At 44.2% G+C, this 26,429-nt stretch overlaps 1 protein-coding gene across 8 annotated transcripts in view; it reads right to left on the reverse strand.

The window, feature by feature from the left end:
* Positions 1-26,429, reverse strand: part of ppfia2 (PTPRF interacting protein alpha 2) — a 511,344-nt gene that overhangs the window by 389,155 nt on the left and 95,760 nt on the right. Inside the window, exon 1 of one of the 8 annotated variants that reach the window (XM_038781077.1) lies at positions 23,853-23,874. The exons of the other annotated variants lie outside the window; for them this stretch is intronic. Coding sequence (XP_038637005.1) covers positions 23,853-23,873 — 21 coding nt within the window. The 5' untranslated portion in view covers position 23,874. Of the gene's footprint in view, positions 1-23,852; positions 23,875-26,429 lie in introns of those variants that run through there. 8 annotated transcript variants of the gene reach the window in all.

The following is a 26,429-nucleotide window of genomic DNA, read 5'->3' on the forward strand; positions in this document are numbered from 1 at the left end:
AAAAGTCATATGCTGACAAGAAATACAATTTGTTATTTCTTATAATTAATACCATTCTGTTGGAACACCAAATGGATGTGGACATTAAAAACAAGCAACAGGATATTTTTGACATGGGAAATCTCTATCGATGCGAGTAAATTAAGTCAGAATAAAATGCAACATAATAATCAACTACTATTTTCCTTCTGGTAAATTTATATATGAACATTTTGTGTGGGAAAGGATTTCTGTAACTTGTTACATTGCCTCATTGCCTTATGATCTGCAAATACATTACAAGAAAAACTGTTTTATTGCTTAAGGTCAAATGGCCTGTCATTCCTGAGCATCCATGCTTTTTAAGTTAATCTGCACATTAATTATGCCAGCTTGTTACAAGCATCATTTCATATTGTAAGTATTAACTTATTCTTTGCCGGTAAAGGAAAAAAAGGCTTAACTTATAAACAATAGATGCTAGAAAATCATATATTGTGTTTGATTAACAATTGTACATTTTTAAATGTATCTGATTTTTCAGAAGGTTCTCGAACTAACACTAGTTGAAGTTACGTTTATACATAAATTATTTCCACTTGATTGCCTACAGCCTCAATGATTTGTTTTCATTAAATTTGATTTTGTGGTGTATTCATTGAACTTATTCAGCCACAACTTTATTCTAATTATAAACAAATACCCAGGGATGTTGGTGGTACTCATTTCAGGGAATCCAGGGACACTGAGAGCCAGTGCAGCATCTGTTAATGGGCTTTGAGCCTCACTCCCATCAAGCCAACATGCTGGGAACAGAAACAGGTGGCTCACCGATAACAAGGGCCCAAATTTCATAGTCAATTGATGAAACAATGGCAATTGTTGTTGATCTTGAAAAATGATGCCTGCAAAGATCTAGCAATTTCACCTATGCTGATGTTAATTTGAACCTGACACTAAGTCACAAGGATCTCCAGGTATCCATCAACAGTGTGTCATCCTGCAGGATGAGTAATCAATCATGGGAAAATTCTCAGATAGCAAACCAAGAAATAAAATGCACTGATGCTCTGTCACTTACACATTTTATAGAGAGCAGAATAAAGGTTGAGACAGACACAATTAGAATCTTCAATATCACAAACAAACTTAAATCTATATTAAAATTGGTGGCATTTCACTTATTTATTTGATTATTTTTGGTATGCAAGGATCGCTGGCAAGGATAGCATTTATTGTCAACCCCAAATTGCCCTTAAAAAGGTGATCATGAGCTGCCATCTTGAACCATTGCAGTCTTTGTGATGTTGCCATGATTGAATGGCGGAGCAGACTCGATGGGCCGAGTGGCCTAATTCTGCTCCTATGTGTTATGGTCTTATGGCCTTACACACCCACAGTGCTGTTAGAGAGGGAGTTCCAGGATTTTGACCCAGTGATGTTGGAGAAATGGTGACATAGTTCCAAGTCAGGATGGTGACTGACTTGGAACGGAACTTGCAGGTAGTTATGTTCTCATGGGTCTACTACCTTTGTCCTTCTAGTTGGTGGAGGTTGCAAGATTGGAAGGTGCTGTTGAAGGACAAAAATTTACATTACCCAAATATAACATTTGTTTTCCAGGGCCAGAGAGCTTGTTCTTCAATAATTATAATTTGTATGTCTTAAATCTTAATTACACTTCAGTAACATTAAGTGGGAATGGTAGCCTAATGGCTACTGGGCTAGTACTTCATTTTGCTAATGCTCCAGAACCATGAGTTCAACTTGCGCCACTATAGCTAGGATTCTTTAAATTTGATCAATTATATCAGGAATAAAAAGCTAGACTCAGTAATGGTGACCATAAAACTACCAGGTTGTCATAAAAACGCAGTTCACTTATGCTCTTCAAAGGAATCTGCAGTCCTTACCTGGTCTGGTCTACATTTGCATCAAGGCCCACAAAGTGTGGTTGCCTCTTAAATGCCCTCTAAACTGACCATGCAAGCCATTCAATTGAAAAGTTGCATAACAATAAAGCAGGAAGGACCACTCAGCATTGACAAAGGCATCAGATACAACAAAGGAACATCCTGCACTTTTTGCTCTTCGTGAGCTGTCCCACTAATTACATTTGCTTATTTATTCATGTGTTTGTTGTTTTATGCTATTGTTAACCTTTTATCCTATCTTGTCAATTTCCTGCTGTGCCAGACTTATGGTGTTTACCCTTGTTGTAGTGCTTGTCCCTCAACAAAGATCATGCAACAGGTCATAAAGCTCTGCAACTCAACACAGTGGAACATTTCACCTGCTACACCTAACTCCAATTCAGATACTGTGACACCCACAGCAACCAATTCAAAGCATTCCCGCTCTCAGACGATGCAACAAACTGAGTTCTTCCTGGCCTACCCTCAGAAAGAGACCTTCTCCACACCCTTTATGCCCATACAACATTGGTGACCTGGGATATGGGGTGGATTCTCCACTGCCCACCGTTGGCAGTGGAGTTTCTGATGTGGCGGAGAATTGTGCATTGGCAAAAAACAGGATCAGCTGGTCCCCTGCCACTGCTGGTGGTGAACTACATGCCCTGTGCCAGTCGGAGGATACAAATGGGTAATTTGAACCCATTTGCAACCGATTAAAAGGCTGGACTCCTGATTTTCAACGCCTCTTGGCCGGGATTCATGTGGGCGTTGATTGGTGCAAGTATTTCTATGCATGGCCCTGATGCGGTGGACCTCGAGGTGGGTCAAGGGGGTGAGTATTTAAAATTGGTGCCCCCAAAGTCCATTAGAGGACTGCTCTCCACCACAATGCAAATCCTGCCCACCCCACCCCCCCAGCCCCCAATCATCCCCCCACCCCCACCCCCCATCAGACCTCCCCATTGGAACCCCTCTATCAGAGACCCACCATATCAAAGACTTTCCTCCATACCAGCGAACCCCCATATCAAAGGCCCCCCCATATCAGAGAATACCCCCATATCAAAGACTAACTCTCCTCCCCCCATCTGTCATCCTTGCCTGGAACCTGAAGAGCAGTCCAGGCAGAAACAGTGAAAAATCACTGCTCTTTCACTTACCTATCCCTCACACCTGCTGCCTGAAACAGAAATGTAGAAAGCAGTAGCTGTTACTTCATAGAAAACCAAAACACATCCCAAGTCTTTAAACCCCCTCAGATCCTTTGATCTCAAGTACCCAGCTGTGAAGATAAACATAATGTTTCTAAATATCGCAGAGACAAGTGTCTTTACTTCCTGCTTTTCTCAGCAGGAAGCATTTAACTGCCTTTGCTGTGGAGACAACCTGTCAATCTTAAACAGATGTTTATAAACATTGTGGTTAGCTTCACAGCAGGGTACTTGAGATCCATTCAAGCGTGAAGGGAGATAAAAGTAAACAATCCAGACACCTGGCTGTCTTGCAAGCTATTACCCTGTCAATTACAGCCTACTAAAAGCTATTTATCTTTAAAAGTGATCAGAAGCCTTGTAGATTTTACCATCCTGACTTTGGGCCACTTTGAATGCAGGTCCACTGGGACAAGAAACATGTAGCCTTCAATTGGTCCTGTAAAGTCAATATGTATCCTCTGCCAGGGTTGTCTTTGCCAGTCTCATGGGTGAAGTGGTTGTCGAGGTGAAGTATTTCATATTTTTGCAAATGACTGGTATTGCCCTACTTTTTCTTCTATTTGTGTGTCACGTCCCGGCCACCAAAAATTGCTTTGTGCAAGCTCTTTCATCTGCACTATCCCCAGATGCAGATGATCCAGGATTCAGCTTCATAAGCACAGAGGGATGATCATTCTAATTCTCCAAAGCAATACTCTATTTTGGACAGTTATTTCAAGTTCTCTCATTATATAAGGTCTGAATTCAGGATTCTTCTTTTTCTTGTCCAATGACAATCATCTTCAGACCATGTGCATGATACTCTCCATTACCGGGTCATTCTTTGTGTGACAATATTATTTTGATCTTCTCTGCCCGGGAGAAGTATAATATGGTGTTCAAGGCTTGATTTCAAAATTTGCAGATAATACAAAGATTAGAAATGTTGTCACCTGTGATGAGGATAGTTTTGAACTTCGAAAGGACATAAGCATGTTGGTGGATTAGGAAGGCAAGTGGCAGATGATGTTCAATGCAGAGAAGTGTGAGGCAATTGATTTTAACAGGGAGAATATGGATAGACTGTATTAAATCATGGGAGAAACTCTAAAGGTGGTGCAGGAACAGTGGGACCTCGGTGCATATGTGTGTAAGTCATTGAAGATGACAGGGCATGTTGAGAGAAATTCTCAACATGCCTTGTCATGCAGAGGAGATTCACAACAATGATTCCAGGGATGAAGAACTGTAGCTATCAGGATACACTGGAGAGGTTAAAACTATTTTGCCTGGAGAAAAGAAGTCTAAGAAGAGACATGATAAAGATATTGCTGAGGGGACTGGACAGGTAAATAGTGAGAAACTTATCATTCAAAAAAACGTCACGGATTAGGGGACCGGGCGGCACGGTGGCACAGTGGTTAGCACTGCTGTCTCATGGTGCTGAGGACCCGGATTCGATCCCGGGTCACTGTTCACATTCTCCCCACAACCCAAAGATGTGCAGGCCAGGTGGATTGGCCATGTTAAATTACCCCTGAATTGGAAAAAAGCAAAAAAAAGAATTGGGTACTCTAAATTTAAAAAAAGAACTAAAGGACACAAATTCAAAATTTAATAAGGTCGCGAGAGTCCATACATAGAAATATACATAGAAAATAGAAGCAGGATGAGGCCATTTGGACCTTCGAGCCTGCTCCGCCATTCATTATGATCATGGCCGATCCCTTTTTACCCCCATATCCCTTGATTCCTTTCACCAAAGAGCTATATATAATTCCTTCTTGAAATTACATGAGGTTTTGACCTCAGCTACGTTTTGTGGTCGCAAATTCCATAGATTCACCACTCTCCGGATGAAGAAATTTCTCCTCACCTCAGTCCTAAAAGGTTTACCCCTTAACCTCAAACTATGGCTTCTAGTCCTGAACTCCCCCACCATCGGGAACATTCTTTCTGAATCTACCCTGTCTAATCCTGCTGGAATTTTGCAAGTTTCTATGAGATCCCCTCACACTCTTTCTAAACTCCAATGAATATAATCCTAACCCACTTAGTCTCTCCTGATATGACAGTCCCGCCATCCCAGGAATCAACCTGGTCAACCTTTGCTACACTTCCCCCACAGCAAGAAAGCCTTTCCACAGATAAGGACATCAAAACTGCACGCAGTACTCCAGGTGTTGTCTCACCAATGCTCTATACAATTGCAAACGGAGTATACGGATTATTTACAAACAGTATATCTACACTTCTAGTGGCCCCCTAACGGGTATCTCTCCGGCTGTTGGCTTACTGGCCAACCTTATATACTGTGGGAATTGAGGTACCCTGCACCTCGTGGGGGAGCTCATACTCCACAAAGAGCATGGGGAGGACAAGTAGGCCCGTAGGCCCCGTGTTGGATATTACATTCCTTCCCCCCCCCCAGGCCAAAGTCTGAAGATTCCCTTGACAAGCGATAAGATGGAGGAGGAGCAGGCGTAGACATCAGAATCGCTTTGGCTCCGGTAAGGCCTGATGGCTCTGCTGCGCCGGATCAGTCAGTGTATATTGTGTCGATGAACGCTGTCGGTGGCAGGAACGATATAGGGACAATCGTCAGGAAGCGACTGAACTATGGAGTAGCATCTGAGACCTCCGAGGTCTATGTCGCCATCTCGGAGTCTGATGAAACAACATCAGGCATGTCGCCGTTAAGAGAGACATGAGGCATCACGGCTGGTTGGTTCTGCAATGGAGCTGAAAGATCCAAGGCAAACTTCTTTCGAGAGACCTCACGAGGGTGCAACCGTCATGAGTGAATGTGATCCAAGCGTCATTTCATTAGTTTCCCCGGACCCGAACTTGATATGAGACGGACGACAATCTCAGAGCCAGCAAGCACTGTCGTTGGAGTTATGAACGTCGTCAGGAAGGAAGCAGCAAAGTGGCTGATGTCGAACTGGGTGATGCCCTTGCGAATCTTGGTTATGACATACCTTCTCACCGTTGTCCAGCAGAATCAAACTCAGCCGTGTATGAAGTCTACAAGCCATTAACATAGAACATAGAACACTACAGCGCAGTACAGGGTCTTCGGCCCTCGATGTTGCGCCGACATGTGAAACCCCTCTAAAGCCCATCTACACTATTCCCTTATCATCCATATGTCTATCCAATGACTATTTGAATGCGTTTAGTGTTGGCGAGTCCACTACTGTTCCAGGCAGGGCATTCCACGCCCTTACTACTCTCTGAGTAAAGAACCTACCTCTGACGTCTGTCCTATATCTATCTCCCCTCAATTTAAAGCTATGTCCCCTCGTGCTAGACATCACCGTCCGAGGAAAAAGGCTCTCACTGTCCACCCTAACTAATCCTCTGATCATCTTGTATTCCTCACTTAAGTCACCTCTTTAATTTCAATTGAATTCAAATTTCACCACCTGCCCTGGTGGGATTCGAACATGGTTTTTCCCAAAGCATTACAATCGGTCTCTGGATTACTAGTCCAGTAACAATACCAATATGCCACAACCTCCTTAACATCTCAGCGAGGGCTACCCCAGTTAATGGGAATGGTGTAGCCCTGTATGAAAATAAAATCTTGCCAGTCTCACATTCATCGAGCTGGATGCCTGTTTCTTGAGCTCCCATTTAATCTTCTGCATGACCTTCTCTGCCAAACCATTCGAAGCCGGTTGGCATAGTGAATCCTGTTGCTCTTCACAAAAGTAGTGAAGGAGGCCCCGATATCGGTCACCCCAGGTGGTGATCGATGGCATCATATGGACCTCCAGCCACTTCGAGTGGGCATCCACCAAGACGAGCAACATCAAACCCAAGAAAGGACTGGCAATATCAGCGTGCACGCGAGCCAAATGCGTCCTGGCTACTCCCAAGGATGCAGGTGTTCTGTTGCAGGAAGCTTCCGGTGCTTCTGGTCAATAAAACACTGCTGGGCCACTATCTCTATATTGGTGTCCAACCCCAGCTACCAGATATATCTTCTCGCCAGCATCTTCATTTTGGACATCAGGATGTCTGTTGTGATGGTCCTTTAGTATGGCAACCTGTTCTTTGCCGGAGCGACAGCCCTGCTGTGCCACGGGTGGATGCTGTTCTCCACGGTCATCTCTGACAACTTAGTGGAGAAAGCCTTCAACTTTGCTGGTAGCTCCTGATATTGCCCACCATATAGCACCAGATGATGCACCTTGGCAAATACAAGATTGGTCTGCGTCCAGTCACGAACACACGAGGCAACGATGGACAATGAGTCCATGAAGTTCTGGACAGCAATCACCCAGAGGAAGGTTTGCGGATTCGACCTTTGGGGAAGGCGGCTAAAAGCATCAGCATGCACAATCTGGGTCCCCGGGCGGTGCTCAAAAAAGTATTCATAGGCAGCCAATAACGGAGGTCAGCCCTGAATGTTTACAGATGCAATGGGCTGGATAGCCTTGTCCTCACGGAAGAGGCCTAGCAATGGTTTGACAATCATAGACGTATTTGTGAAATCGCTTTACACCAAATAAAACCGCCAGACCCTCTTTCTCTATCTCAACATACTTTCTTTCAGCCACAACCAGCAGCGGTCTTGAGATAAATGCAATTGGACGATCACAGCTGTTGCCTATTCGATGGAACAAAACTGCTCCAAAGCCATACGGCAAAGCATTGCACGTGATATACAACGGCTTAGAGGAGTCAAAATGTGTCAACACCCCTGAGGAAGATAACCTCCGTTTCACCTTGCTAAATGCTAATCCAAGACCTTGCCCCATTCCAAGGCTGGTGCTTTTTCAGAAGTAAATGGAAGGGGGAGGGAATGGTAGCCAAATACGGAATAAAGCGGCCATAGTAGTTAACTAATCTAAGGAACGAGCAAAGATCCATGGCGTCTCATTCCCGGTCTCCTCGGCAACCTCGTTCCTGGTCTCCTCCCTGATCTTTCTCCGGGTCTCCTTGGCAAACTCTCTCTGGGCCTCCTCATTTCCTGCTCTCAGGGCCTCCTTGTTGACCTCTCTCTGGGCTTTCTCGCTAACCTCTCTCCGGCCTACTTATCTCTCTTTCCTCCTCCATGGCCTCTCTCCCAACCTCCTCACTAACCTCTCACCAGGTCTCTCACCAGGCCTCCACAGTACACGATGCTCCCACCCTCCTCGCCGACCACTTTTCGAACCTCCTTGCCAATCTTTCTCCCAGCTTCCTCGCTGGCCTCCTTGCTGGCCTCTCCCCAGCCTCCACGGTCAACAATATTCCTGCACTGACGAGAAATCTTTACAGAACATCACTTCTGTGTTTCCAGCTGGCCCTGTAAAGAGAGATCTTAAATTGCTTGGGGGAGGAGCAAGAGAAAGGGGGAGGGGAGGGGGAGGGGAGGGGCAGGAAGGGGTGTGTGGAGAAGTGGTGGAGGAGAAAAAGTGGAGGGGGTGAAGGGGAGGGGAAGAGGAGGCGGGGAATAGGGAATGAGAAAAGGAGGGGAGGAGGAAGGGACGGGGAAAGAGGGAAGGGGTCAGGGAAAGAAGGTAAAGGAACAGAGGGAACAAAGGGAAGGGGTGGAGAAAGGGGAGGGGGAAGGGGACGGAGAAAGAAGGGAGAAGAAAATGGGAGGCATATGAAAAGGGTTTTGGGGAGAGAAAGAATGGATGTGTTGCGAGGGAGGGGAGCAAGAGAGGTGTGACCCTCCACCCACTGCATACATAATCAACTGGGACTTAGGAATATTTTAGCTGTGCAAAGTCTGTAAATATAGCATCCATATATATATATATATATATATATATATATATATAGAGTGATCATTGCAGGAAGCCAATTGATGATAATGATTACATTTTTTTTTAATGTGTTTTATTACAAACATGTATCAAAACAGGTTACAGTGAATAAACATTCTGGGAAACATACTTCCCAACAATCAACTATACAGTCTGTACAGATTTTTCTCCTTTTTCACCTCTCCCTCCCCCGCGACGAACAGCCGCTCAAATACGGTCACAGACATCTCCCACTTTTCTTCAAATTAGGGTCCCTTAACTCATAATTTATCTTCTCTAATCGCAGGAAGTCGTACAGGTCAACCAACCAAACCGCTACCCCCAGTGGCGATGCCAACTGCCACTTCAGCAAAATTCGTGCAATCAAAGAGGCGATGGCCAAGACATCGGCCTTCCTCCTCTCCATGAGCTCCGGCTTCTCTGAAACCCCAAATATCGCCACCAAAGGGTTCGGGTCCTCCCCCACTATCCTGGCTAAGACCACGAACACTCCATCCCAGAATCTTCCCAATTTTGCGCAACCCCAAAAGATGTACGTGTGATTCGCTTGCCCCTGCCCACACCTCTCACACTCATCTGCTACCCCCTTAAAGAACCCACTCATTCTCGCCCGAGTCATATGCACCCTATGCACCACCTTAAATTGTATCAGGCTCATCCTTGCACAAGAGGAGGTGGTAATGATGACATTTGATAACTATCACTTGATATTATATTATGATCCTGGACTAGATCTCAAAATTTGCTAGGCCACCGGACAGAAACCCCAATATGTTATTTAACTTGTAAGACTGTGAGGAAAGGGTGCTTCGCTCCATGTGTGACTCCATGCACAAACAGGGAGATGATATATTAAAGCAAACTTTATTATTCACACAGTATTAAATTAACTTTAACGTCATACAAGAAATAGCTTACAATTACCAGTTAAACACTGCTTACTAATAAAATGAAACACTTTAACTCCTAACTGCTATCTTTTTATCTCCAATCAATCAAAATCCATCTCAGGTAAAAATCCACTTTTAAATACAGTTAGCAAACACAGGAATACTGCTGCATAGAGATGTCTTGGAGAAACTGCTTTGAGAGAGTGATCCTTCAGGAAACAGCCCAAAAATTATTGCCCGTGTCAAACTACTGTTTAACTTTCCAGCATTTGCAAAAATCTCCTGTTCTGTTCACAGCAAAATCAAAACTGAAACTCAACACCTGACCGCTTCAGCCCCTGACTCCTCCGACTAATTATCTCTATCTCAGTCACTGGATTGTGACCTTCATACTAAGGTAAACCACAAACCCTCAATTATCTAAACTCCAAGGAACCTTCTTTCCAAAAACAACATTCCATTAAACCTATTTAGGTAAACACTATACATGGTTGGAGTGAATGATGATCTCATTTTTACGATACTTTAATTATCCCTTCTGTAGTCACAATGTCTGCCTGTCTATTAAACCAAGGTTTTTAAATCATTACTGCAGTGGATACATAATGATAATAATCTTTTATTGTCACAAATACAAAGTCACTGTGAAAAGCCCCATACACATACTAACCCGGGGTTTTAACTATAACAATATATATCTGAAACTTATTTCTTCATCACAATCGCATGAATGGTTCTGAGTGAAAATGATAGCCAAATGGTCGATTGTGAGTGAAAATGAATTAGAACGATAGCCAGATGATTGTTTCTGAGTGCAATTGATATCAAATAGCATCTGAGAATTGACATCAAATGATTGCACAGTGATTGCAATTGAATGGCGTTAATGTCAAATGAAAGCTGCAGAAAGCAAATGATGTCAGATGATATGAATATTTGCAGGTTCAATGGGCCAAATGGCCTCCTTCTGTACTGTTAGGGTTCCGTAATATTAAAAAATAAATGCATTTATAAATCAGTCACAAAAGAATGATTGACCTAAGTTCACTTCAGATAATCATTTGCTATTTGCTTGAGTCAAAATGAACTTACGTTGTATTTTGTAATACTTGCAATGTGTAATAGTTTAATAATGCTCTAAAAGTATTAGATAAGACAGTTAAACAGCTGAAGTCTAGATTTGCCATAAGGAAGTAATTGATCTTAATATTGCCATAAGGTTAAATCTTTATTATATTTTGCACGGTAACTACATAACATTTTTTAAAATAAATTTAGATTACCCAATTATTTTTTCCAATTAAGGGGCAATTTAGTGTGACCAATCCACCTACTCTGCACATTTTTGGGTTGTGGGGGCGAAACTCACGCAGACACGGGGAGAATGTGCAAACTCCACACGGACAGTGAACCAGAGCTGGGATCGAACCTGGGACCTCAGCGCCGTGAGGCAGCTGTGCTAACCACTAGGCCACCGTGCTGTCCTGTAACTACATAACATTAATTACAATCAATAAATGATGACATCATTTTGAAACATGTGAAACATTAATGTCATCATTTTGAAACACGATGACATCATATTGAAATGGGCATATTGGGGCGGCACGGTGGCACAGTGGTTAGCACTGCTGCCTAACAGCTCCAGGGATCCGGGTTTAAATCCGGCTTTGGGTGCTCCGGTGTGTGTGGAGTTTATACTTTCTCCCCGTGTCTGCATGGGTTTCCTCCGGGTGCTGCTGTTTCCTCCCACAATCCAAAAATGTGCAGATTAGGTGGATTGGCCATTCTTGTCGGAAACGGTTACGGATATAGGGTGGAGACGTGAGCTTAAGTAGGGTGCTCTTTCTTGGGATGGTGCAGGTTCGATGGGCTGAATGGCCTCCTTCTGCACTGCAAACTCTATGATTCTATGAAACGGTTTACAGTTTGAAGTATACATCCTTGCTAATTAACTCATAATTTATTTTTCAAGTAATGGATCATCTCATGAGGTAAAACACCAGTATCTTTCATTTAGTATGTGCTGTTTAAGATTTAAACATGATTGAAGATGAAATCACAGCTCCTATGAGAAACACTGAACAAAAGTTATTTTATAAGTTTCTCACTTGCTTTTCCATCTGTTTCCATTTGAAGTATTTAGTAGCTGCACAGCTGCCTGCTGTCAATCAAACCATTTTGTTTAACACCTTATATATTATTTTAATAAGTATCACAGTATTGCAGACATCTTTTAAAAGGTTGTAAAAACATAATTTTTCGAGTGTGTTCATTAGATGTTATCCACAATGTCATGTTTTTTGAACTCAGTCTTATCAATAGCGCAATTGAGCATTTTATTGATTGACAATTACTAAATTATCCAAGTGCATCAGGACTCATCAATTAGGCCGTACTTTGCATTAGTTTTAATTTGGAAACTAATCGTCAATTATAACCAAGATGGGTACTCAATTAGAAAATTAAATCAAATAAAGTGCTTGGCAAATCATTCTATTCTTGACCACTTTCTCTCCTCTTGGTCTCTCCAAAAGGTACTGCTTATTCTATAAGTGTCACTTCCCTATGTCACCCTGTTCAAGACACCCTTATTCAAATGCAAACTTTTTCAATTTAGTTAAGTTTCAAAATGGATCAGAAAGTAATGTGTTCATGTCTCACTCCAGATACAACACAAAAAAACTTGCTTCATACTCCAATGCAGTACTGTGCTGGTGCAAGACTGTCGGAGATACATACAAATATAAGAACATGCGAATTAGGAGCAGAAGTAGATTACATGTCCTTCGAGGCTGCTCCGATATTCAATAAAATCACGGATGATCTGATTGTAACCTTCCACTTGTCATGATATGCAAACATGCAATCAATGAATGCTCAGAATAAGACACAACCAATGGGCAGTCAGGACACTCAGAGGTGGCATCACTTCAAGGGGGCATGACATAAACACTATTAAAGGGACGAGGCACTCACACCCGGCCTCTTTCCACAGACAGATATCTGGAGAGTTAGACAGGGTTGATCAGCAGCATCACACCCCAGCACGTGGCTTAGAGCAAGCTGGTTCAGTTAGACTGAGTTACTACAGTTAGATTAGCAGAGAGTCAAACTCATTTGAGAACTGTGTTAGTAGTTCAATAAACACGTTGAATTCATTTCAGAGTCTGGAGCATCCTTTAGTTAAGACTGCATCAAGTATCAGCCTGTGTTATCCGAAACAGCATAACACAACATGATACCAGGAGTGACTGTTCAATCTATTTAGTTCAACTCAGCAAGATCCGTGACAACCAGCTACTGAATCCAGGCACAATGGACAAGATTCAGGCTCCTCATCAGCTCAGGACCACCGGCAATCTTAGTGCCAACTGACGATCATTCAAGCAGAAATTTCAACTATACGTGGAAGCATTCGACCTTAATGGCGCGACCGATGTGCGGAAGATAGCTCTTCAACTCACCACTGCGGGTAACCATGCGATAGAGACCTTCAACTCCTTTCACTTTTCCGAAGGGCAGGACAAAACAAAGAACCAAACCATCCTGGACAAATTCAACAGCCACTGCGACGTGGACACCAACAAAATCTTCGAGCGCTACATCTTCAAGCAGAGGATGCAAGGTAAAGACGAATCCTTCAACTCCTATCTAACTAGCCTTAGACTGCTAACGCAATCCTGCAACTTTGGTGATATCACTGACTCCATGATCAGAGACCAAATCGTTTTTGGAGTCCACTCTGATCCTCTGTGAGAGCAATTGTTAAAAATCAAGCACATGACCCTGACAGTCGCGATTGAAACGTTTAATGTGTATAAGCACTCTAACAATCACTATTCACAGTACAAAACAGCAGAAAGTGAAAAAGAAGCCTCCCACAAGGTGAAGAGTGTTCAGGCCATCTCCCGGATGCAGCGCCTCCATATTGACGAAAGCGGCCCTTTCTCACGCTCTTCCCGGGGCCTGATGCATGTGCAATGCGATCGGGAACACGAAACGGCTGAAAACCGCACTGCATAGGTGCAGACGTTAGAGAGCCGCACCGCGCATGCGCAACGACGCACTGAGTATCATGACGCCGACATGATGTTTATGTCACGATGTGTGCAAACTGCAGCACCGCACATTTTTTTAAAAACTGCCCTGCAAGAGGCAAACGCTGTTTTGCGACACAGTGTGCGCCTGGAAACAGACAAAATTAAAGCCATCGAGGCAATGAAAGTCTCCGAGGCCAAGAAGGAGTACTGCGATTCCTTGGAATGGTCAATTTCCCTGCCAAGTTCATCCCGAATTTGGCCACACACACCACGGCCCTACGCAACCTGGTAAAAAAAATCAACCGCCTTTGAGTGGAAGGCGGAGCACCGAACAGAGTGGCTGGAGCTGAAAGCCAAGCTCACCACTGCATCCGTCCTTGCATTCTTTGACCCAGACCAAGAGACCAAGATATCAACAGATGCGAGTCAGGATGGCATTGGGGCGGTGTTGCTTCAAAGAGACAACACGTCATCCTGGGTACCAGTAGCATACGCGTCACGGGCAATGCCACCCACTGAGACCAGATATGCGCAGATTGAGAAGGAGTGTTTAGGTCTTCTCACCGGCATCCTCAAATTTCATGATTATGTCTACGGCTTGCCAACATTTAATGTTGAGACGGATCATAAGCCTCTGGTCCACATCATCCAAAAGGACCTGAAAGATATGATGCCTCGTTTGCAGAGAATTCTGCTCAAACTTCGGAGGTATGATTTCAATTTGGTGTACACCCCTGGCAAGGAGCTCATCATCGCCGATGCGTTGTCCCGCTCCTTCAACTCACCCAGCGAAGCACTGGATATCTTCCAGCACATTGAATTGCAGGTACAACTGTGTGCACGCAATCTCCCGGCAACAGATGAGAAGATCGTTCTCATCCGAGAAGAGACGGCCAAAGACCCCCTGTTGCAGAGAGTCATCCACAACCTCAGCAATGGCTGGCAGAAAGGGCAATGCCCTCAATTCTACAATGTCAAGGTCGACTTGATGTTGATCGACGGCATCCTGCTCAAGTTGGACAGAATAGTTATCCCGCTACGTCTCCAGAGCATGGTGCTGCGGCAGATTCATGAGGAGCATCTGGGCGTAGAAAAGTGCAGATGCAGGGCCCGGCTAGCTGTCTACTGGCCCGGCATCAACCAGGACATCACGGACATGGTCCTGAACTGTGAAATCTGTCAGAGGTTCCAACCAGCGCAGAGCAAGGAGACGCTCCAACCACATGCTAGAGACCTCTCCGTGGTCCAAGGTTGGCATTGACCTATTCCACGCGAATGGTCGCGACTATATCTTAATCATCGATTACTTTTCAAACTATCCTGAGGTGCTGAAGCTGCCACCTCACCTCAGGGACTTCATCAAAGCGTGTAAAGAGACATTCTCACGGCATGGCATCCCGAACACCACCATGAGCGACAATGGCCCGTGCTTCCACAGTTGAGAATGTCCACGTTTGCCAAGAGCTACAATTTCAGTCATGTCACCTCCAGTCCGCACTATCCGCAGTCCAATGGCAAAGTCGAAAAAGGGGTGCACATTATTAAGCAGCTCAACCGCAAGGCCTCGGACTCCGCTTACGACATACACCTTGCACTACTTGCGTACCGGGCGACTCCCTTGTCCACTGGCATGTCGCCAGCTCAACTCCTGATGAACAGGTACCTGCAGACGACGCTTTCAGCCATACACCTGATCACCTGCCGGTGATGCAGAAGATGCAGCAGCTTCGGGACAGCCAGAAGCAGGGCTATGATGCACATGCCACCAATCTGGAAGTGCTATCCCCGGCAGACATGGTCAGGATCAAGATACCGGATGGTGGGTGGTCTGCTCCGGCAGTAATTGTTCGACAGGCCGCGCCCGGATCCTATGTCATACGTATGGCTGGTGGCTCCATTATGCGAAGGAATCAAAGGGCACTGTGAAAGATTGCTTTCCCACAACCACTTTCCCCTCCATTTCCACATGTCGAATTGCCACCTCCAGATACCTCGAACCATGAGGCCACCAGTCGTGCCTCCCACTCGTATGTCAAGGCACCGTCATCCCCTCCACCACCTCTCCGGCGGTCGACGAGGATCAGATGCAAGCCTCAGAGACCGGACTTATGAGCATTTGTTTTGTTTGTTCTGTTCTGTATTCCTCAGTCAGTCACATTAGACAGGCACATTCGCATGTATATACATCTAAAAAAAAGGGGGCGATGTCATGATATGCAAACATGCAACCAATGAACACTCAGAATAGGACACAACCAATGGGCAGTCAGGACACTCAGAGGTGGCATCACCACAAGGGGGCATGACATAAACACTATAAAAGGGATGAGGCACTCACACCCTCCCTCTTTCCGCAGACAGACATCTAGAGAGTTAGACAGGGTTGATCAGCAGCACCACACCCTAGCACGTGGCTTAGAGCAAGCTGATTCAGTTAGACTGAGTTACTACAGTTAGATTAGCAGAGAGTCAAACTTATTTGAGAACTGTGTGAAATAAACACGTTGAACTCATTTCAGTGTCTGGAGCATCCTTTAGTTAAGACTGCATCAAGTAGCAGCCTGTGTTATCCGAAGCAGCATAACACAACACCACCCACCCCGGTAACCTTGTTTATCAAGAAACTATCCATCTCTGCCATGAAAACATTCAAAGACTCTGGGCGGGATTCTCGCACAATTGGCGGGGTGGCCCGTACCGGAGCCAAGAGTGGCACGAACCACTCCGGCGTCAGGCCGCCCGGAAGTTGTGGAATCCTCCACACTTCCGGGGGCTAGGCCGACGCTGGAGGGGTTGGCACCGCGCCAACCGGTGCCGAAGGGTCACCGCTGGCCGGCGTGATTTGGTGCATGTGCAGGACTGCCGGCGTGTTCTGGTGCATGCGCAGAACCGCCGGACTGTTTCCTGCACATGCACAGGAGGTTTCTTCCCCACGCCGGCCATGACGGAGCCTTAAAGGCTGGCGCGGAGGGAAAGAGTTCCCCCACGGCACAAGCCGGATCCCCCCACCCCCCGAGAACCCAGCTAGACGGCCGACATTTCACGCCGGCGGGACTGGTTGAAAACGGGCGGCCGCTCGGCCCATCGGGGCCCGGAGAATTGCCGTGGGGGGGTCCGCTGCCATCGGCCCCCAACTGGCGCAGCACGATCCCCCCGCTGGAGAATTTGACAGCCGATCTCGGAGCAGCGGGGCAGGATTTACCCCGCCCCCCGACGATTCTCCGACCCGGTGGGGGGTCGGAGAATCCCGCCCCAATGCCTTTTGAGGAAGGAAGTTCCAAAGACACACTACCCTCTAAGAGAATGCTTTGGGGGCACCAGTTTGAATCCCATCAGCACAGTTTGTGGAATTTGAATTTAACAAAAAATCTGGAATTAGAAGTCCAATGATGACCATGAAACCATCGTAAATATGGTAAAAATCCATCTGGTTCTGGATGGTCTGGCCAACTCCAGACCCATAGCAATGTGGTTAACTCTTAAATGCCCTCTGAAATGGCCCAGTAAGCTCCAAGCAATGAAACTGGACGATCGCCCAGCATCGACCTAGGTACCGAAACAACTACGGCTAACTCAGCTCTGCCGATACTACTAACATCTGGGAGTTTGTGCCAAAATTAGGAGAGCTGTCTCACAAACTAACCAAGCAGTAGCCTGACATAGTATTACTCACAGAATAATACCTTACAGACAATGTCCCTGACACCTCCATCACCATCCCTGGAAATGCTCTGTCCCACTAGAAGAACAGTCCCTGCTGAGGTGGCAGCACAGTAGGATACAATCGGGTGGGAGTTGCCTTGGGAGTCCTCAACATCGACTGGACACCATGAAGTTTCATGGCATCAGGTCAAACATGGGCAATCACCCAATCAGTTGATGAATCAGTACCCCACCATACTGAACACCACATTCGGCACAGTGACACAGCGGTTAGTACTTCTGCCTCGCAGCGCCAGGGACCTGGGTTCAATTCTGGCCTTCGGTGACAGTCTGTGCATGTTCACCCGATGTCTGCCTGGGTTTCCTCTGGGTGCTCCAGCTTCCGCCACAGTCCAAAGATGTTATGGTTAGGTAGATTGGCCATGTTAAATTGCCCCTTAGTGTCCAAATATATGTAGGTTAGGTGCGGTTACGAGGATAGTTGCGTAGTGGGCCTAGGTAGAGTGCTCTTTCAGAGCATTGGTGCAGACATGATGTGCCGAATGGCCTCCTTCTGCATAGTGGGGATTCTATGAATTTGGAGGGATCAATGAGGGTGGCAAGGGTGCAGAATGTACTCTGGGTGGGGATTGAAATGTCCATCACCAATAGTGGTTTGGAAAGCTGTGACTAGCGGCGCTCCGCAGGGATCAGTTCTGGGGCCTTTGTTGTTCGTGGTGCATATAAATGATTTGGAAGAAAATGTAGCTGGTCTGATTAGTAAGTTCGCAGAATCAAAAATTGATGGAGTTGTGCATAATGAAGAGGATTATGTGGAGCACCACTAGTCACAGCTTTCCATTCAGAAAAGCACCCTTTACTGTTACCCTCTGTCTTCTGTTCCCAAGCCAGTTCTGTATCCAACTTGCCAGCTCTCCTCAACCCCATGTGACTTCACCTTTTGTACCAGTCTACCATGAGGTATCTTGTCAAAGGCTTTACCGAAGTCCATATATACAATATCTACTGCCTTTCCCTCATCTATCATCTTTGTCATTTCCTCGAAAAGCTCGATCAAATTAGTGAGGCATGACCTCCCCTTCACAAAACCATGCTGTCCGTCACTAATAAGTCCAAATGTGAGTAAATCCTATCGCTAAGAATCTTTTCCAATAATTTCCCTAGCACTGACATAAGGCTCACAGGCCTATAATTTCCTGGATTACTCCTGCTGCCCTTATTAAACAATGGAACAACATTGGCTTACACCCCAGTCCTCTGGAACTTCACCTGTAGCCAATGAGGAGACAAAGACAAAGAAGGCCCCAGCAATTTCCTTCCTTGCCTCCCTCAGTATTCTGGGGTAGATCCCATCAGGTCCTCAGAATTTATCTACTTTAATGCTTTTTAAGATGCCCAACACCTCCTCTTTGCTAATATCAACATGATTCAGAACATCTACACACTACCCTATACTCCTCATCCACCAAGTCCTTCTCTTTGGTGAATACTGAGGCAAAGTATTCATTTAGTATCTCTCCCATTTCCTCTGGTTCCATAGATAGATTCCCTCCAATATCCTTGAATGGACCAACCCTTTCTCTGGCTACCCTCTTCCTCTTTACATATCTATAAAACATCTGAGGAGTTTCCTGATAATTCTGTTTGCCAATTACATTTCATGACTCCTTTTAGCCTTCCTAACTCCTACCTTAAGTTCCTTCCTACTTGCTTTATATTCTTCGAGGGTTTCATCTGTCCGAAGCCTTTTAGACCTTACGAATGCTTCCATTTTCTTTTTGACAAGATTTATAATATCCCTCCTTGTTCAAGGTTCCCTCTACTTGCCACCCTTATCTTTGCCCTCACAGGTACATGCCGGTCCAGAATTTGAATCAACTGACATTTGAAAGCCTCCCACATGCCGGAATTTAATTATCCCTCAAACAGCCTCACCCAGTCAACACTCTCCAGATTCTGCCTAATGCTGTTGTAATTAGCCTTCCCCCAGTCTAACACCTACCCGAGGACCACTCTTGTCCTTTTCCATAAGCAGCTTAAAACTTACAGAATTATGGTCCCTGTTCCCAAAATGATCTCTTACTGAAACTTCGATCACCTGGCCGGGCTCATTCCCCAGCACCAGGTCTAATATGGACCTTTCCCAAGTTGGGCTATTTACATATTATTTCAAGAAACCCTCCTGGACAATCCTTACAAATTCTGCTCCATCCATGCCTCCAGCAGTAAGTGTGTCCCAGTCAATATAGGGAAAGTTAAAACCACCCACCACACCAACCCTATTGTTTATGCATCTTTCCAAGATCTGTCTGCATATCTGCTCCTCTATCTCCCGCTGGCTGTTAGGAGGTCTGTAGTAAACCTCCAACATTGTGACAGCATCCTTCCTATTCCTGAGCTCTACCCATATTGCCTCGCTGCCTGAACTCTCCAAGGTGTCCACCCTCAGAACAGCTGTAATATTCACCTTAACCAATAATGTAATTCCCCCAACCCTTTTGCATCCCCTCTACCCTACCTGAAGCATCTAAATCCTGGAATGTTTAGTTGCCAATCCTGTCCCTCTTTCAACCAAGTTTCTGTAATAGCAACAACATCATAATTGCACGTACTAATCCAAGCTCTAAGTTCAGCTGTTTTACTTGAAATACTCCTCACATTGAAACTAATGCACTTCAGCCCACCAGCCCCGCTGCACTGAACAACCACTCCCTGCCTGCTCTTCCTCTTAATCTTACTGGCCTTAGTCTGTACCTCTCTCTCAATTATTTCTCCCGCAGACCTACTGCTCTGGTCCCCCCCCCCCCCCCCCCCGCTATACTAGGCAGTTCAAAAGGAATATGATGTAATACTCTCCAATTGTCTGGATAAGTGCAGGTCTAACAACACTCAAGAAGCTTGACATCACGCTGGACAAAGCAGCTTGATTGACTGCTACTTCTTCCACAAACATTAACTCCCTCCATCCTTGATGAACAGTGGCAGCCATGTGTACCATCTACAAGATGCACTGCAGGAACTCACCTAGGCACCTTCCAAACCCACAACTACTACCATATAGAAGGACAAGATCAGTAGATACCTAGAAACACCACTACCACCACCTGGAGGTTCGCCTGCAAGTCAATCACCATCCTGACTTGGAAATATATCACCATTCCTTCAAGGTCACTGGGTCAAAATCCTGGAACTCACTCATAACAGTACTGTGATATACTTTTTACCTGAAAATATAACTATATTAAATTAGAATCCACAAATTCCAGTCACACTTTTGGAGAATTTAAGTATTATACTTAAATATTTATTAACAAAATAGAACTTAAACACACAAGATTATATTTACACAGTTAAAATTAGTCTTACAGGACATTACCCCAAAAAGGGTTTTCTGCTTGGTTAGACTCACAAATAAGCACCCCTTTGAGCAACAATCTCTTATCGATATTTATAAACATTCCAGCAATATTACCACAAAGTAACCCCCACTGTTGCTGTCGGGAAGGAATGTCATAGGTCATCTCTCATTCATTCCCACTCTGCTGTGGAAATTAAAGACATTTTAAAACAACACGTGCCATGTGAAAAAAGACACTTTTCTGGGTTGACTGAATCCTACCTCACTCTGCTTCCAAGTTCTTTCCCAGTACAGAGCATCACTCCAGAAGGTCTTACATAGCCACTCCCTCTAAGTTCTTCACATCTCTACTTAAGTACTTTGTCCCCTCTTTCATCTTGATTCCATTGTCCTTTTTCTCCTTTGAAATTGACCTTTCCCAGAATGTAAGAACCTTTTAGGTTTTCCATATTGCCACTACTTTCAGGGTGAAGAACATTTAATAACCTTGCCTTATTTATTTTTAACCTTTTCCAAGATGTAAACCCTTTTTACTTCCCTTTGAAATTTAACAACTGAGCACAACAACACTGCGTTATCTCTGAATGCAAATTTCTATCCATGTCCTATTTGCCTATAGAAAATTAAACTTGGCCACCTTTACTTGAAATGTCTGCCTTTCACACCTGGTGGGCGCGATTCACCGCAAATGCGGCGAGTCGTAAAGGCTGCCGTGAAACTGACCGTGTTTCACGGCAGCCTCTGCGCCCCCTCCCAGGACCCGATTCTCCCCCCCCGGGCGGGGCTAGCAGCGGGGCCCCGTGAAGCACGGCATCGCGGGATTAGTGACCGTCGCTAAGTCCGTGCGCCAAGCGTCACGCCGGCTGACGGGCACGATGACGTCAGCCGCGCATGCGCGGGTTGGACGGCTCCAACCCGCGCATGTGCGGATGATGTCATCACGCAGACGCGTCAAACCTGCGCATGCGCGGGCCGTCATGCCCCTCAGCCGCCCCGTGAACTGATCCTGCAGGGCGGCGGAAGAATAAATAGTGCGTGGGTATCGGACCCGCTGCCCGCGATCGGTGCCATGGTTGTCCGGGACGGCACTTTGCGGCCGTTTTCACAAACGGTGAGAGCAGGTGTGATTGCGTTCGTGAAAACGGCCGTAAAGGCCTGGGAACTCGGCCCATCGGACTGGGGAGAATCGCTGTTCGCCGTAAAAAACGGCGAGCAGTGATTCGTGTCGTGGGGCGGCCGTTGGGGGGGGGGGGGGGAGAATAGCGGGAGGGCGTGAAAACTGTCGGAAAGGCCCTCCCGCTATTCTCCGACCCGTCGTGGGCAGCGGGGAATGGCGCCCAGAATCTTTTGATGTCCTCAACCCTCACCCGTTCCCCTGTTTATTTAAATTATGTTCACACACAGATACACATACTGCCATAAGCCTGCTTCACAGAATAACACAATAATCCCCAACAATATTAAAAATAATACTCTCTTTCTTTATATCAGTTACAGAGAGATATCAAGAGAAATTTTAGAACATGCAATCTATCCACTCGTTTAGATATGGAATGGTCTATAGAAATGTGGAAGATCCAAAAAAGAGAAGAAATATAATGTTAATTGGAAAATGCATGTATTTCTGAGAAGTAGGTATTTTTAAAATGCAGTTAGTAGATAAATATCGACCTTATTTTTTCATGTAGTTCCTGAAACAGTTTTTATTAACAATTTTCCACACATTGACTATTAGTTGCTTTGGTGGTAAAGTATTCTTTCATTATGATGTGACAGAGTAGTTTCAGCTGTAGACAGTCAAAATGATCTTCAAGCGGATTGACAGAAGAACAAACAAAAAAACAAAACTGAACCTAGTCTGTCAATGAATGATTCAATGTGGCAAGGTGATTTGGATCTGACACATTACAGCTAAATATTAGGTGCTAGCACAGAAATTATCCCTCAGGTGTCATGCCTAAATTTTCAAATTCTTCATTTCACATAGACCCCTATGTATTAAATGTACAGGATTCAGCACTTTTTACAAACTGAGAATATATTTTACTGCAATCGAATAAGAAACATTTTCATAGCGTCTTTAATCCAATTTCATTTTTTTAAATTAACCAGATATGTATTAACTGTCCAAATGCTGAGATTTTAAATTATTATAAGTGCCATAATAATATATATCTTACGCTATTTGTTTTTTTAATGCAAAAATAGTAACATTCCTGAAAGTGTCAATCAACATTTTGAATCTAGCTTGTATATTATTCCATATGTGACTATGGCATTATCTCTTATAGTAAAGTTCAAATTTAATTGCTTTGATCAAATGCTCTCTATGATTCAAAACCCAAAATGGTTGTTATATATGCAGTTTAGCAAAGATAGCTAATTAAATGATACATATTTTCAAAATGATAACAATTCTCCATAAAACAAAAAATTCCTGAAAGCACTATTCAAAAGGCATGATTCATTGAAAGGAAGCAGACACGTTCTGTGAAATTAACCAGCACACTCCATACCCTAGGTATCTAGGATTATATTGCATTTTCTGTAAATATTATAGCAGTCAAATTATTTCTGCCTATCTTACCATCCAACTATAAAGCATGAAGCAAAATTCACAACATGGGCAACAGAAGTGATGCAATGTAATTATTCTGCAAAGTCAAAAGCAATTTCTAAAGATGCACTATTTATTTTATGGCTGGCTTCAAGAAAAATGTATTTTTAAATGTTAATGGTTTACATTACTGTATCTGTACTGACCAATTTCCCTTCCACTATTGTACATTCATGAAGGCAAGTTTTTCATGCAACAATTATTCTTTTAAAAATATAGATCTTTCAACATGAATAGGTATAAAGCTAAATCACTTGTTTCATACCAGTGAAAAGCTTCATTCCACAATAAATTAAAAAATGTACTGAATTAAAATAGATAGTACTCTACAGAAGATGTGATATCATAAATTTTCTAATGTTTTAACTATTCCTGTGGAGATGTTTAATTAAAATTGCAACATGATGTAACTTGATGATTGCACTTACCTGAAAGGTATTAAATCGCATTCCATTAGGTGGATGAACCTTAACAGAGTCAGTCCCCGTGCTCATGTCAGAAAAAATCATTATTGGAAGCAACAGTAGTATAATCCACAAGTCGGCACAAATGTAAAGATATACATAAAGCTCAGCTCGCTGCTAAATCCTATCTTGTATTATTGGTAGCTTCAATGCAAATGAAATTTGTGTTTTCCCAACTATGGTTTTCCGTGGCAGCAGCTAATGTTAACAGCTTGTTTCCATAACTGTAGGTTTGATCCAAAGATAATCATTCCTTGCACCTTCTATAACAGTCACTGAAATTGAAAACTCAATGTAAAAAAAGAACTAAGCTGATAAAATTACTGGGATCATCTGTGAGTAGAGCTCATGCGGACACTGCAGAGTGGACCTATCCATCTGCTCCCAACAATAACCAGCCTAGTGATTACGCTCAGCATCAGAACTCATCTAACCAATTACATTGTGTCAGTGTTCACACAGAAAATGTACACTGTAAACAGGGGACCTCTTCTGACGAACTAGTAATCTTTATTTTGTCAATTATCTGTTGCCTTTTCACCCATTCCGAAAATAAAATTCCCCTATTAACCAAATTGCAAGAAGTTACAGCTTTGAAAATGACACAAATAATATATAAAGAATTGAATTAATGAAAAAGTACAAGATGATATGCTTATAGAAATGTAATTTTCATGTTTTTGTATAGCTATTTGCATACTTTAACACACATACATGTTGATTACTTTGTTAATATCGCTGTGGATTTGATATTTAGGTCATGCTCCCTGCCCTGGAGATGCTAATTCTAGGATTGTCAAAAAATTCCAACAGCAATTCAATGCTAAACATCAGCAGAATAATGTTTGCTTGTTCTGAGGCCTTTAATCATAGAAAATGTATTTAAGTTGGGAAATCTGCATCACATCCTTTAACATGTTTCCAAGATTTTTAGTGTAAAGTGGTACTAAATCTGACTTGAAAACATGGGCAGAATCTTACCACCCATTTATGGGTTTGGAACTTGACAATTATTCTTTACCAGAGTAACACAATCAAAATTCCAACTCCAGCTTCACCAACCAGTCAGGGAGGGAGAGAGGCATGTTACACCATTCTGTCGAAGTAAGAATTTTTAATTAAAGGGACAACGGCAAGTATCAGAGAAGCTTGCCAGCCATTGGACTTTTCAGGCTACCACCCAGGTCTCTCATTCCTATCTGGAGGTATTGCTGAAAGATTTGAGGAATTTCAGTGAGGTTATCTTTTCTAGTCAGAAGGAAGAAGACAAACCCTCCAACTAAGCAAGCATGGATGGAAGTGGCCGAGGAAGCCAGCAGTAACAGTGCTCCTCTACCACCTGCAGACAGTGCACAAAGAGGATCTAGAACCTTAGGGAGACACAACAAGTGAATAGCATCACACTTTCACGACAGGCCCCATATTATTATGCCCTGCTTTCAGCCACAGGTCAACACTTGAAGTTGCACTTAATTATTCTCTCTGTATCTAACTCACATACCCATCAAGCTAGCCGACATGACACCTGTCGTGTAATTGACCCTGGGGTAACACGGACTGCAACTGGATGCAGTAAGACTGTAAAGCAGACACCAAACTTAGACGTTGCTTCAATAAGATTTATTGAACTTCTGGAACAAGGCACACAGCTTGCTCTGGGTTGTTACTCTACTAATCTAAGTATACTAACTCTACCTAACTAGACCAGGCTAGCCCTGAGCCACATGTGGAAGGCACTAACTAATATATACACCCTGACTGTCACTACAGTTGTCACCAGTAGAAAGATGCGGAGTGCTGATGCCTCGTGTGTTTTATAGTGGGAAGTCCCCTCTAGTGTTCTGTCTAGTGATTGGTTGTGTTCTGTCCTGTGTGTTGATTGGCTAACCTGGGTGTCTATCACTGTCTGTCTTTACCTCATGATGTGTATGAGTGCATGTTATGACAACACTCACCCTCATTCTATTGTCCTCTCGCATCTATTACTCACAGTCATCCTCCACAAATGATGTCCTTCGCTCCCCTGCACACAAGTTATTATGAGCACTCACATCTCTCTGCTTTCGATCCTTGAGGAAAATAGCACACTGGGATGAGATGAGGTCAGGGATGAGATGAAATTGGTTGTCCAGTGACAAGCATCTTGTTGGCCATTGTAATTCTTGTCTACCTGGTTCACTGGAGAGGAGATCTTGTTCCAAGAAGGTATTGGTGTCAGCAGCAACATGCCGTGAGGACTTGAGTCTTTTGAGACACTGATGCTCAGCCTTTTTGACAGAACTGTTCCTTACCTGTAGGACATGTGTTGAGGGATCTTGTCTCCTTCTAGTTGGATCTCGATGATCATCCCATCTGCCCTGTGGGGGAATACGAGGAGAAGGCAGCTCGTACTGCTTCTGATGTTTCTCCTGCTGCTGAAGCAGTTGCAGTGGTGTGGCCTCTGCTCTTGACCCACAGAAGAGCTGGAAGGTAGTGCTACATGAGTTGTTGCCAACCCCTGCTGAAGGCTGACCGCAGGGTAGTGCCACTGAAGATAAGTAT

The sequence above is a fragment of the Scyliorhinus canicula genome, chromosome 20, assembly GCF_902713615.1.
Source record: "Scyliorhinus canicula chromosome 20, sScyCan1.1, whole genome shotgun sequence".
In the NCBI taxonomy this organism is placed as follows: Eukaryota; Metazoa; Chordata; class Chondrichthyes; order Carcharhiniformes; family Scyliorhinidae; genus Scyliorhinus; species Scyliorhinus canicula.